At 53.7% G+C, this 12,551-nt stretch overlaps 4 protein-coding genes across 4 annotated transcripts; 2 read left to right on the top strand and 2 right to left on the bottom strand.

The window, feature by feature from the left end:
• Positions 1-144: 144 nt before the first annotated feature.
• PpBr36_04725 (uncharacterized protein) lies at positions 145-2,306 on the bottom strand (the record flags this gene model as incomplete). The annotated part of the gene is made up of 7 exons (XM_029891884.1): positions 145-360; positions 474-878; positions 965-1,296; positions 1,399-1,509; positions 1,587-1,837; positions 1,906-2,049; positions 2,131-2,306. The coding sequence occupies 7 exons, from the start codon at positions 2,304-2,306 to the stop codon at positions 145-147; spliced, it is 1,635 nt and encodes a 544-aa protein (XP_029749106.1).
• Positions 2,307-4,245: 1,939 nt separating this feature from the next.
• On the bottom strand, positions 4,246-8,526 carry PpBr36_04726 (uncharacterized protein; the record flags this gene model as incomplete). The annotated part of the gene is made up of 1 exon (XM_029891885.1): positions 4,246-8,526. One exon carries the CDS (start codon positions 8,524-8,526, stop codon positions 4,246-4,248), a length of 4,281 nt encoding a protein of 1,426 aa, XP_029750089.1.
• Positions 8,527-9,053: 527 nt separating this feature from the next.
• PpBr36_04727 (uncharacterized protein) lies at positions 9,054-9,735 on the top strand (the record flags this gene model as incomplete). Its single annotated transcript, XM_029891886.1, has 2 exons — positions 9,054-9,382; positions 9,540-9,735. The coding sequence occupies 2 exons, from the start codon at positions 9,054-9,056 to the stop codon at positions 9,733-9,735; spliced, it is 525 nt and encodes a 174-aa protein (XP_029750088.1).
• A 1,228-nt stretch (positions 9,736-10,963) lies between these two features.
• On the top strand, positions 10,964-12,439 carry PpBr36_04728 (uncharacterized protein; the record flags this gene model as incomplete). Its single annotated transcript, XM_029891887.1, has 3 exons — positions 10,964-11,429; positions 11,683-11,751; positions 11,886-12,439. The coding sequence occupies 3 exons, from the start codon at positions 10,964-10,966 to the stop codon at positions 12,437-12,439; spliced, it is 1,089 nt and encodes a 362-aa protein (XP_029749115.1).
• Between the last annotated feature and the right edge of the window lie 112 nt (positions 12,440-12,551).

Here is a 12,551-nt window from a genome sequence, read left to right on the forward strand (position 1 = left end):
TGCTTCCCGATCCGCATCACACTCTCCCCGGCCGTCAAAGCAACCAGAAGCAAAACTCATACGAGGCATGCTCGGTTCTACAGACGGGTAGGGGATGAGAAGCGAACGTTTTGAGAGAAAAACCGATTCCCTTTCTTTCCTGTATTAGACGTGGTTGGCCGACGACTCCCTGGGCGCCGTCTTCTCGGTGCTGTCGGGGCGGTCCAAGTTCATGTGGGTCTCCTTCTCGATCTGGTCGAGGTTCAGGATGGGGGCGACAGCGTTGGGGCCGTCGATGACCTTGGAGAGCTCCTCGAGCGTCGGGCCGCGGGTCTCGACGTATTTCCAGAAAACAAAGGCGAACTCGAACGCGACCCAGAACTGTTTCGGGGGTATTCTTTTGTCAGCAAGATTTTGTAGAAAGAAATTTGGGCGTTGGAGAAGGGCGAGAAAAAAAAAGAGAGAAAAAAAAAGGGGATTTTTCTCCCACTTACAGTGTAGATGAGGTACAGCTTCCAGGTGTGGTTCTCAAAGTGCTTCAGTGCAGGTGCGTTGGCTAGGTTGTTGAAAGTCAGGGCGAGCTGGATGACCAGGTTCAGAATCATCATTCCCTTGGCGCGGAGCTGGTACGTCAGGATCTCGAGCGCGTAGCCGATCAGGAGACCGGACCAGGCGATGGCGTAAAAGACACCAAACAGCCAGATGAAGAAGACGAGGGCCATGTCGGAGCCGGGCGTGCGGTGCTCCTCGTAGAGGCCGCACGAAAGACACCAGACGACGAGGGTGCCGAGCATGCCTCCGGTGGCGATGAGGAAAATCGGGCGACGACCGAACTTGTCGACCAGCATCGCGCACGTGATGGAGACGACGACGGCAAGCATCGAATTGCCGGCGGAGAGCTGGAGACGGAGGGGGAAAAGAAAAGGTTTTGTCAATAAATAGCCCTCTTCTCTCTGTCTAGAACAGGCCAACATGTTCAACTTACACCCAACCTAGCCGTGGAGTCGGTGATGCCTGCATTCTCGTAAAGGATGGCGCTGTAGTTGGAGATGATGGCGTTTCCGGACCACTGGGAGAAGAGTCCGAGCGAGATCAGGATCATGAGACGGTAGCGGTTGCCCGGGGTGCGGAAAAAGTCCATGTAGCTGCTGTGCTTGTTGGCGGCCTGCTCCATCTTGATGGTCTCGCGAATCTCGCGGAATTCGAACTGGACCGTGGCGTTCTGTGCGTCACCGTTGGCGTGGTACTTGGCCAGGATCTGGAGGGCCTCGTCATCCCGATCGTTGGCGATGAGGAAACGCGGAGATTCGGGGACCCCTGATCATACAACCAGGTCTTGGTTAGAGAAGCTGAAGAGTCTTGATTGCTGACACATACACAGACATACACACACACACACATGCGTTGAGCAAAACTTACAGTAGATGCCAAGAAGCTGAATGATGGACGGGATGGACTGCAGGAATGCAGGAATTCTCCAGGACCACTCGTTTTTCAGGGTGTCGGTGCCAAAGGCGGTCCAAGCAACGACTGATACTCTGGTCAACAAAAAAACATACTTTTGCCTCGTTTGGATTCAAGGGGCAGACGAGGCGCATGCTACTTACGGACGGCACCAACGTTCCACAGACAGTTGTAGACCGTCGTCAACCTGGCGCGGTGCTGCGGGTGGGCAATCTCGGTCAGCAGCATGGGGGAAGCCATCTGGGAGAACGAGTTTCCGAATCCGAGCAAGAAACGTCCGCCCATAAACTGAGGAAGTGTGTGGCAGAAGGCTTGAAGAACGGCACCGCCGGTGGTGATGACAGCCCCAAGGATGATGGGCCACTTGCGACCCCATCGGTCAAGCACGAAGGGACTTTGTAAATGTCGCGTGGCGTCAGTTGCTACTTCAAGTGGCGCAGACAAAAGGTCACAAAAACTTACACGATGGGGATCGACACAACACTTCCAATCTGGTACAGGGCCACCAGGAATCCAAGAAGACCATAAGTGCTCATGTCCGAGTCGCGCGCGATGCCGAACTGATCTCTCCAGCTGTCGAAGTTCTGGATGGAGTTCAGAAGCATTCTAGGTAGAAACAAGAGAAACTCAGAGTCAGTAAGGAGGGTATCTCCTATCGCGGGCCCTAAAACACCAAAGAAGGCTTACCCATCGTAACCAGTACTGGCCGAGGCGATGGAAAGGATGAAGGCATACCAGCCCAGGGACCGCAGCCCAGGCTCCCTCCACCATGTCACCCGCTCAAACTGCGGTGCCTCCTCGACGGCCTGAGCCAGGTTGGCATCATGGCTCTTGGGAGACTTGACCTTGGAGAACAAACCCATCTTTACTGGGGGATGGGGATGCCTTTTGCCAAGGAGCGTATGGTGATGGTGTTCTAGCAGCAGCAGCAGCAAAGGGCAGAAGGTAAAGTTGAGGTTCTGTCGTCAATAAAGAGACAAAACAAAAGATTACAGATCAAGCTTTCACAACTATAGCTCGAGAGCTGTTGCAATTTCATGAACTGACAGGCCGGAGAGAATGAAGAACCCAGACGGAAAAGACAAAGAAATAATGGGCTGATCTAGTTCTCCACGTCCCATAATTATATCTGGGGGATCCCCAATGCCAACTACAGAAACATGGGGAAACCGAGCACAGGGATCTGTTCCAGTAGCCACTTTGTATTTTCGCATCTGTCTTCCGTCTTGGAAAGCAGGGGGTGGTTAATGTCAGGCGGGTCCATTTTGTGGCGACAGCACCACTGCTAAGACTGAGTGGGTAGGGTAGACTGGTGGGCAGCACAATAGATCCAATCTTGGGGATACACAACCTTGACGAGTTGTCTGTTGGGCGCCTCTTCGTCCTTCTTTTTCGGCTGGCATCTCCGGAGCAAGCGACCGGCTGAATGCCATAGGAAACGAAAGCCGTGCTGGGCTGGGCTTTTTTGCTGGGCAATTGATCGATTTGTGTTGTACAAGACACACAAAAACATATTTTTGTCGGCAATATCACACCTCTCTAATTTGATCAAGTGCGAAGCTGCGGACAAGCCTTGGTGTTCCCACAGAGGATATAAGTCTCCCCTATCAGAGCCGTGGACGGGCAAGGCTAAGAGTCTTGTGTGCGGAGCGTACCAAGCGAACCTGGCCAATCGGGATTTCAGCAACATTTTAGCCTAAAAGCCAACGCCAACGAGGCCAAGGACGAGGCCAAGGCGCCGCTCTTGCCGAAGCTTTGCCTTGGCGGAGAGATGAGGTTCACGCGGTCCCGGTATTCTTTGGTCCAGGTCTCTTGCGATATCAGCTCCAACGCGGCTCAGCCCCCTCGGCATGACCACCCGAGAATACGCAATCGAATCAATGCTCCTTCAGGCCTTGAAATGTAAATGTCATCCATCTTTCTAGGGGTTATTTATCCAACTTTGGTGTCGGTTGCATTCCCTAAATTGATCCCAAGAGCCACTAGTGGACGGGGAATTGTGAGGCACAATTGACACCATAGACATGTCGTCGAGTGGCGGCCAAGGAAATGTAAAATGCGCAGTCAGCAACCCTCATTGTGAGTGGTGACCTCGGTGCCGTCGTTTGAGCCTTTGTCCCTGAGCTGATTCACCGCTGGCGGTACTACAGCCCTGCCCAAACATCAGCATTCGAAACCCGATTCGTCACATGCCGTACCAGGTTGATGTATCCCTTTTTTATTCGTAGCTCCATCCTGAAAGCTCAATACCAAGACTTGACAAGGCCCCAGGATTTCAAGGACTCGTGGAGTTTCGGCCCTCGTTCCCTTCATCAGCTTGGCGGAAGCGGACCCTCAGAAAAAAGCTTGATATTCGGAGCAATGCTTTCTGGTCCGACTGTATGACCCGGCTAGGTGGTTTGAGAATCGGATGATGTGGCCCATCAGCTCAGAAAAGCAGGGCCGAATCTCCCAGTAAAATGTTTGCACACGAGGTTCTGCCAGTTGTGGGGATCGGACGTGGATGTAGATGATTGCTCGGCAGCTGTAATTGCTGTAAAGGGGTTAATATCACAGTGATCCTACCAAGAAACAAACATCAGCATGCGGCCAAATGTCCTAGAAGGCATCGCGAAAAAAAAAAGAAAAAAAGAACAGACTGAAAATGATGTAGCCAGTACTGTAGTTTTGCGAAATTAACTTGGTCGATGATATCCGAACCAAAAGTATCCCAATTGCAATCGAAACACCCCGCCAGCATACATTGTAGTTACGTTTACAATTCTTAATACACTCCGGAAAATGCAAGACCTAATCAAAATTTCACCTCCTCTCATCAGCCCCAGCAAACTTGACGCTCTTTCTCCTTTCCCTTTCATGCCCAAATGGCAAGTGTCCACTAGCTACAGGACCAGGGCCGCCGCCAAGCATGCCCCCAGCATGCCCGGGGCTTGAGCTCAGGGAGATGCTCCCGCCCCGTCTGGCCGCGCCCGCGGCTGCAAAGGCGCGATCCAGATGTCCACCGAGGGCATCGCGTACGCCATCAACGGCCCGGCTCTGTGGCGCCTCGTGTGGATCGCCCCGGACAAGACCTAGGCTGAGATCGCTCAGACCCGCCAAGTGCTGAGGTTGCTGGCCCCCGCCAGGTGGCAGGACTGGTGAGCCCCGGGCGCTGGGCCCTGCAGAGTAAGAAGCCCTCGTCGCGGCCGCCACGGCTTCGCGCAGGCTAGTGCGGCTCACCTCTTCCGTCCGCGCGACGGTGGACTCTGCGCGATAGCGGCCAGGGAGGCAGGCGTGGCCGCACCCATCGACGGGGCAGCATCCGTCCGAGATTCCGGCGCCTGGGATCATCTCGGGTGCCAAATAAGGAAATGCATCCCCAATTTCAACTCCACCGCCGACAAGCCCAGTTGTGCCATCAGCCTGCCGCGAGTTAAGCGAGACGCCGTGCCATATGGACATGCACGAAGAATGTCCGCCATGTGCGCAAGTGGGGCAATACCACCATGTAGAAAGGGGAGGCATCTTGGAGGGCCTGGTGGCGTATCCTGCACCATCTTGCTCCTGGGCTTTGCCATCTCCTCCCCCGTTTTCTTCTGCTGCGGGAATGTCGTAGTCATCGACAATAGCTGTAACATGACGATGTCCGCATATCGAACAGGGTCCTGCTGGAGTCTGGCACTTTTTACACGGCTTCCATACTGTATCGCTTGACGTTGATGACCTGTCTAACTCGCGCGGCCTCTTGCAATTTCCGCAAACGTACCCAACACTAACGCCCTGCTGCGCCTGTGAAAATACGGCCGGGTATCCCTCGACCCAGTAATTCTCCAGGATACCTCCAGGCCAACCCCTGACACACAGCTTGCGCAGAAGCGCAGCTTCGACGAATAGATTCATGCCCATTAGTCGCGAGTGGTGCTGGCGTAGGATGGAAGTGGCGAGATGGGCGTCTATCAGACCATCAGGCACCAGAGGCCTGAGTAACAATATCATCGCGGAGGCGTTCAGTGCGGAATGTTTCTTCTCAAAGTCGAGCGCACGCGCAAGCAGTGCATATGGTTGCAGCGGCGTAGCACGAAAATTGTCCAGTGGTACATCCGATTCTTGCCCAGATTGTAGGGTGGGAAAGGGATATGGCGGGTCATCTTGCCACGGCAAGTAGTCGCCCTCGATGATACTAGAGGACTCTTCATCTTCGCTGGGTGTGCGTAGATTAGGGATTGGAGGGGGCGGCTCTACAGAAGCACGAAGACTTGCGACGGGCCCATCAGATGCAACCTGCTGGGGCGACTGACTGTCCAAGGTCGTCTGGCTGTCCAGGACATGATCTGCATTATACTCATCAGAAGTCTGAGTATTAATTGCACCTGTCGGACGCATCGTCCGTTGCTGGTGCAAAAGCTTCAACGAAGGATATTTGGGGGAGCCCGACAGGTCTCTGCCGCGTATTCGACTGTGAAACTCGCCACTGACGGGACTCTGGCTCCCCTGGTGCTGAGAGGGTGCACTGGTAGGAGCTGGACGTCTGCCCCTCTGAACAGCGCCGGCCTTTAGTTCAGGACTAACCGACTGTTTCGTAGAGGGTAAACTCCCGGCACTGGTCTGCGAAAAGTAAAAGACGTTACCGATGCTTTCGGTTGAGTCTTGCCTCAGCACAGGTCGATGCTTTTGACTCTCTGGCGACTTGGGCTCGACGTAATCAGACGGAAGCGGTGTTGAACCCAAGGCCTTCCTGGACCCATGAGGCACATCCATTGCTTTTGCCATGGCATCCATGTCGTAAAAGTCGTAGCCCTCCGTTATAGAATGTTGGGTGTGATCACTGCTGTGGCTCACTTCAGACAATGGGATCGAATCTAGACGCTTACGTGACTGAACTGGCGATTCCGAACGATGATGTACGGCGGGTGGAAGACTCAGGTTCTCAACATCTGATATGGACATGAGTCTGTCGCCGACGTGGCGCAAGCTTGTTGGGCTTTCATGGATTTGATTCCGTTGATGGGCAGTACCATCGCTGACTGGCCTAGCTAATGGTGTCGGGACGTTGGAGGTGCTCTCAAACTCTTCTGCCAGTAGAGACCTGGCCAATGGACGAGGTGTGCCCACGGAATACTGTTGGCGAGGTGTGAGCTCGTCGCTGGTGACTGAGTTCTTATAAGGAGGCTGTACCCCTCCCTTGGCATTTGCACGTTCTTCTCTGCTGGATTCCAACCTGAGCTTGGCCTGGTTCATTCTTCTACCAAGGTGGTATTGAGCCCTGCTTCTGAGAAGGAGGTCCATGGCAAAGGCAAGGATTCGCCAAGTTTGTGCCAGGCGAAATTGGCTGACTTCATCAGCTGCTCGAGCGTAGTGGCGCAGTATGCCCACTACGCGGTCAACCATAGGTTTACTGCCAGTCTCGGGATTGAAAGGTAGTTCGTTCGCCAAAGTCTCGAGATATTGCGAAGACAAAAAATGGTAAACGTCAACCCTAGGCGCTGCCGGGACGTGTCCGATGGCCATCGATTGATGGTTTTTGTAGATACCTGCAACCTTCAGTGAAGGCTCCAACGCAACAGCAGGCTCGTTGGAGATGGTTGTTGATGGCGGTGTTGTGCTGACGGTGTTTGGAGATGACTTGATGCTAGCTCGTCTGCTCCTTACCGCCGGCGCTTCGGGTTTCCGGGGGCCAAGGAAGCTAGTAACTACTTCGTCCTCAGAATCGCTACGACCCATACTGAACATGTTGGCGACAGGGCTGGAGCCACTTAGCTCGTTGGGGGAGTCAGCTGGCGGCGGACGCATATCCATGCGATGAAGCGAAGCTGGCAGGCGAGGTCGACGCGGTTTGGTCCGCTCATCGAGTAGCATGACGACATCACCACGAGCAGAGAAAGCCATTGTCGAGACTGGAGTTCGGTCAATGACCTTGGGGGCAAATGCAACGTCACACTGACTAAAGATACCATCAGGGCCGGCCGTCCAGAGCAGGTCAGGATCAAGCCAAAGGAGGGACATGGGCGAGACATCAAATCGGTCCACCTCCCTATACGGCATTGTCGGGCGCGCGAAGTCCCAAAGATGGACGACGGCGTTGGAATGGCGTTTCCCTGCACTGCTGGTGTCATAGGAAACTGCAATCTGCGCCGCTCTTCGTCCCTGTACCGTGGCAGACCACTGGCCCGGTCTCCAGGTCATTGCGGCAGCCGGTGCCGGCAACGTGATGGAAAGCTTAGGCTTCTGTTTCTTGTCCGCGCCAGGCGAAGCGTCCCACACGTGCAGCTTGCTGTCTGTACCGGCGCTGGCAAGATGCTCGCCGTCGTGATGCCACGCCACCGTGGTGCATGCACGGTTTGCCTCGTGGGCGTTGAGCCGCAGTACAGGCTTGGCAGACATGCGGCTGTCCCACTTCATGACGACGCCGCTGTCAGTGCCGCATGCGAAGCAGAACCCCTCCTTTGGGGACCATTTAACGTGGCGCACTCCATCGTTGCACTTGCCGGCGTGGATCTGCCGAAAGGTAAGGCCGCCGCGGTTGATGGATATGGGGTCGCGCGTGTCAAAGCACCGCACAAAGCCGTCCTGGCTACCAGAGAGAAGCCACGAATCCCTATGAGGGTTCACATCGAGCGCGTTCACCTGGCGCGTGTCCTCACGGATCGTGATGGTGTCTAGGGCCGCCCCGGGCCTGCCGATGGCCCCAAAAGACCTTGTAATGTCGTAATGGAATATCTTGCCGTTACCGCAAGCTGTGTAGAGAGATTGCGCGCCACCGCTGGATGAAGCCCATTTGACATCCTTGATCGAGAGCTTATCTCCGACCGAAGCTGTTGCGCTTGGGTTTGAACGTGCTGCTTGGCCTGTCAGGCTGGCTCTCAGGTCGGCATGCTCTTCGATATTGCAACCGTCGAAGCGGACAATCTTCAAAATGTGACGACCACCTAGCACAGCAGAGCGGCCGTCGGGTGAACGATCGAGAGCGGCGATTGGAACGCCGGCTTGGAACACGGCATCTTGCGAGGCGTGGATGCGGTAGACGACGGGGAGGGCGGGGTTTGGCGAGCTCGTAATGGAGTCGTTCGCATGGTCTATCGGGGGACGACCCAGAAACCGGCGCATGTTGACGGATCTCCGTTTCCGATGCGAGGTACAAACCAGGTCATTGTGGTGAGGGCACGAATGTGATCATTGCTTTGACCGATTGTCGAAGTGGTAGTGATTAATAACCCCTTGTTCCCGACGCAGATGATTAGGCAAGTTATTACAGTAGTTACTTCTGACCGTTTTTTGACAAGCTCGAGGACGGATCTAGTCAGGTATCCCACATAACTAATCACGATCACAAGTTACACAACAGACAAACAGCAGCTACCCTTGCAGGCCTTGGTACCAAGGTACGTACTGCGGGCTGCGTCAGGTCCTTATCTTATCGGTCCCACACTAATCAATCATCCGTACCTTACCAAAGCAAGCATGGAAGGTTCAGGAGCGGCTTCGTAATGTTCGAGTCGGCCTTGACAAAACAAAAATTTTACCTCTGCCGCCCACAGCAACTACAGCACAGCTACAGGTTAGCTGTCACGCAAATCAATTGCACCTATCAAACCACGCCCCTCGGCAGTCGGACCCCACGCAACTCCGCAGCCATGTCTTGCATCAGCAGAAGCCGCGCTTTATTTCAAATCCGATCGCTTGCATCATCGTCACGCTTGCCCCTCCTGACGCTGCGCCCCTCACCCGTTGCCATCTACAAAAGCGCAAACAACACCGCGTTCAAGGCATCGCCCTCCACGCCGCAATCAGCATCAGCAATAAACACACGAGGATTTAGATCAACCGCCGCAAAAATGACTGTCCACGAAGTTACCAGCGCCGATCAGTTTAAGGACGCCATCAAGGCCCACAAGGTCGTGCTCGTCGACTTTTTCGCTACATGGTGTGGACCTTGCAAGGCCATTGCTCCCATGATCGAGAAGTAAGTGTCTTTTTTTTTTTTTTTCCTTCTCAATTGTTGTCCACTATAATACTCCTTTCTCAATGTTGCAATGCATAGAAAGAGAAGCAGGACGGCATCTTTTTGGCTGCAGGAATATCTTGTTGCGTTCTGGGTGCTAACGTGAACTCTAACTCAGATGGTCTGCCGAGTTCCCCAACATCCACTACATCAAGGTTGATGTCGACGAAGTGCCTGCGGTCGCCCAGGAGTACAGCGTGCGGGCCATGCCCACATTCTTCCTCTTCAAGGACGGAGAGAAGATCGAAGAGGTTGTCGGCGCCAACCCGCCCAAGTTGCAGTCCATCATCAGCACAAACCACCCGTCATCGTAGAGGAAAAGGTTGCTTTTTAGGCTGCGCCGGTGCAAGCATTGCTTGACCCCGAGCTCGCACTTCAGGTGTTGTTAGACGGAGCCATGCACTTTTGTAATATGCGTGGGCTACCCATCTGCGGCGCGCAGGGGCGGAGGGGATACGAGGAGCAAGCTTATTTGTCCCCTTTGGGTTGACGTTTGTTTGAATAGTTTTCATATTTTTCTTTTTTTTTTCTTTTTCGGCAAATCAAGATAGAGAGCAGGCGAGCGGCACGGACAAATGAGGGCCCAGTTTCTCACTAGGCGCCAGCAATACCAAAATAACAAATGATCACCCATAAGTTTCCGACCGTAAATAATGATGTCGTGGTGTGCATCATTGCTCCACATGGGCATAAAATCCTGAAGATACGAGACCAAAGGAACCATGGATGCCGATCAGCTAGAAACAAAACAGAAATGGGAGGCAAAGGATGACATTGTTGACAATGTGAGATGCGGGCTGACAGACAAATTTCCGGGAAGTGGGTCGACCGAAACCATGACTATCGGTAAAGTCCAGATGGCCGGGGTTTTGGAAAACAAGAAGAAGAAAGAATGATAAAATGATAGACAAAAGCAATGTACAAGTCAGTTTAGATTAGAGTCTGGACAGCTTTTTTCTGTGCTACGGAGTGATCGCACCCCTTCAACTTGCAGCGCTCCCCATGACCTCCCTCGCAGAGCACCAAGGAATGCCGTGGTCTTGCGGGTTAATAAGCTGGGAGATTTGCACTTCCATGTTTTGTCGCAGCCTGGCTTACCTTGACCGGAACCTTCCTTCCAGGGAGAGAATGGTGGCAAAGCAGGGGTCTGCGACACGAAGGTGTCCTTTTTCCCCATACGGAGTAGCCAAGGGACCCCACGCCTGTCATTAATGTCGTCTAGTATCGCCCAGGGGTCTAGTGAGGCCTGGGCCGAGGGAACATGGGGGAATTCAACCGTAGGGCGCTAGAGAGTACATGAAGAGTTCTAGATTCAATCTTTCGCCGTTTAAAGCCGCCTCCCTACCTTGTCCAGTCCGTCTTTTTTTTTTGTTTTGCCGTGGATTATTGTTAGTACCCAGGGGACGTCAAGAAAGAGAGGGAAGAAGCACGGCCGAAGAAGAGAGAGAGAGAGAGAAAAAAAAAAGAGGTTGCGAAAGAAAAGACAAGAGGAAAAGTTTAATACTGGTAATAGTAATCACCACAATCGCCGACATCCCCACCATGATAACGTTACGCTTCCTTGCCGTGGCGCTGGCCACATGTCTGCCAGCAACTGCGTACGGCCAAGAACTCGAGCAATTACAACAACTACAACAAAGACAACAAGAACAACACAACCTCCAGGCCCGACAGGCGATCGTCACCACAAGCTGCCACGACTACCAATTATTCATCGCCCGCGGCAGTGACGAGCCGTACCCGGGGCGCGCGGCCAGCCTGATCCGCGACGTGTGCGGCAAGCTCACCAAGGACGGCAAGGTCACGTGCGGCTACGAGGACATAATCTTCAATGCCAACGTCAGCTCGGCGCCGCCGCCGGCGTACTGCGTCTCGACGGCCGAGGGTTCGGCAAACGGGCAGCAGCAGATGAAGACGTACGCCAGCAGATGCAAGGATTCCAACCTTATTTTGATTGGGTATTCGCAGGGTGGGATTGTTGCGCAGGATGTGATGGGTGGTGGTGGTGGTAAGATGCTTCGCTTTTCTTATTCTGAACTCTTTAGCAAATCTTTGGTTCAGAGGGGAATTTCTTTTGGGCTAACGGAATCATGTGTCACCGTCACATCCAGGACCCCTTTTTGAGTGTGACCAAGCTACCAATGGCCCATTTAAAAAGACCGAGTCACCCGGATCACAAATTCTGAACTCTTTAGCAAATCTTTGGTTCAGAGGGGAATTTCTTTTGGGCTAACGGAATCATGTGTCACCGTCACATCCAGGACCCCTTTTTGAGTGTGACCAAGCTACCAATGGCCCATTTAAAAAGACCGAGTCACCCGGATCACAAAGTAAGTAATAAAACACTAACGGGCAAAAGACAAAAGACAAAAAAAAAAAAAAAAAAAAAAAAAAAGAAATCTAAAAAAAAAAAAAACTAGCGACATGGAACGCTAACCCTTGATTGAATCACACCCTGAAACAGTCGTTGCAGCTCTAACCTTTGGCTCGGTCCGCCACACCCCAAACCAACCCTTCAGCTTCGGGCCGGGCTCCGCCTTTCCGGGCGTGCGGCCGCGGGACGGCGACCAGCTCAAGAACCTCAAGGAGTACGAGGACCGGTACCGGGACTGGTGCAACTCCAACGACCCCATCTGCGCCGTCGGCTCCAAGCCCGTCATCGTGGCGAACCACCTCAACTACTTTGAGGTCTTTGCCGAGGAGGCCGCCACCTGGCTGGCCGAGACGGCGGTCAAGAACAGCAAGCAAAAGAGCGGCGGCGGTGGCGACGATGGTGGTGCGTCAAAGTCGTCGTCTGCAGTCGACAAGCCTACCGGGGCGTCCGCTGCCGAGACGGCATCCTCGACCGGGCAGGCTGGCTCGGTCACGACGCCCACTGCCGGCCCGCAAAAGGATGGTGGGCAGAAGGACGGCGGGCAGGACAAGCCCGAGGAAAAGTCCGGCGCGGGGAGGAGTAGGGCCGAGCCGCTTTTGGCATCGGCGCTCTGCGTGCTTGTGACTTTTGCCATGTCTTTCTAGCCTGTTTCTTTCCTTCTCCTTCTCCTTTTTTTTTCTCTTGGGCTTTTGAGCGTGTTTTTGCTTATATCAGTTTTTTTAATGACATTTTCTTTCATGTCAGTTTCTTGTTTTG

This window comes from Pyricularia pennisetigena, chromosome 6, assembly GCF_004337985.1.
Source record: "Pyricularia pennisetigena strain Br36 chromosome 6, whole genome shotgun sequence".
NCBI classification, from domain to species: domain Eukaryota; kingdom Fungi; phylum Ascomycota; class Sordariomycetes; order Magnaporthales; family Pyriculariaceae; genus Pyricularia; species Pyricularia pennisetigena.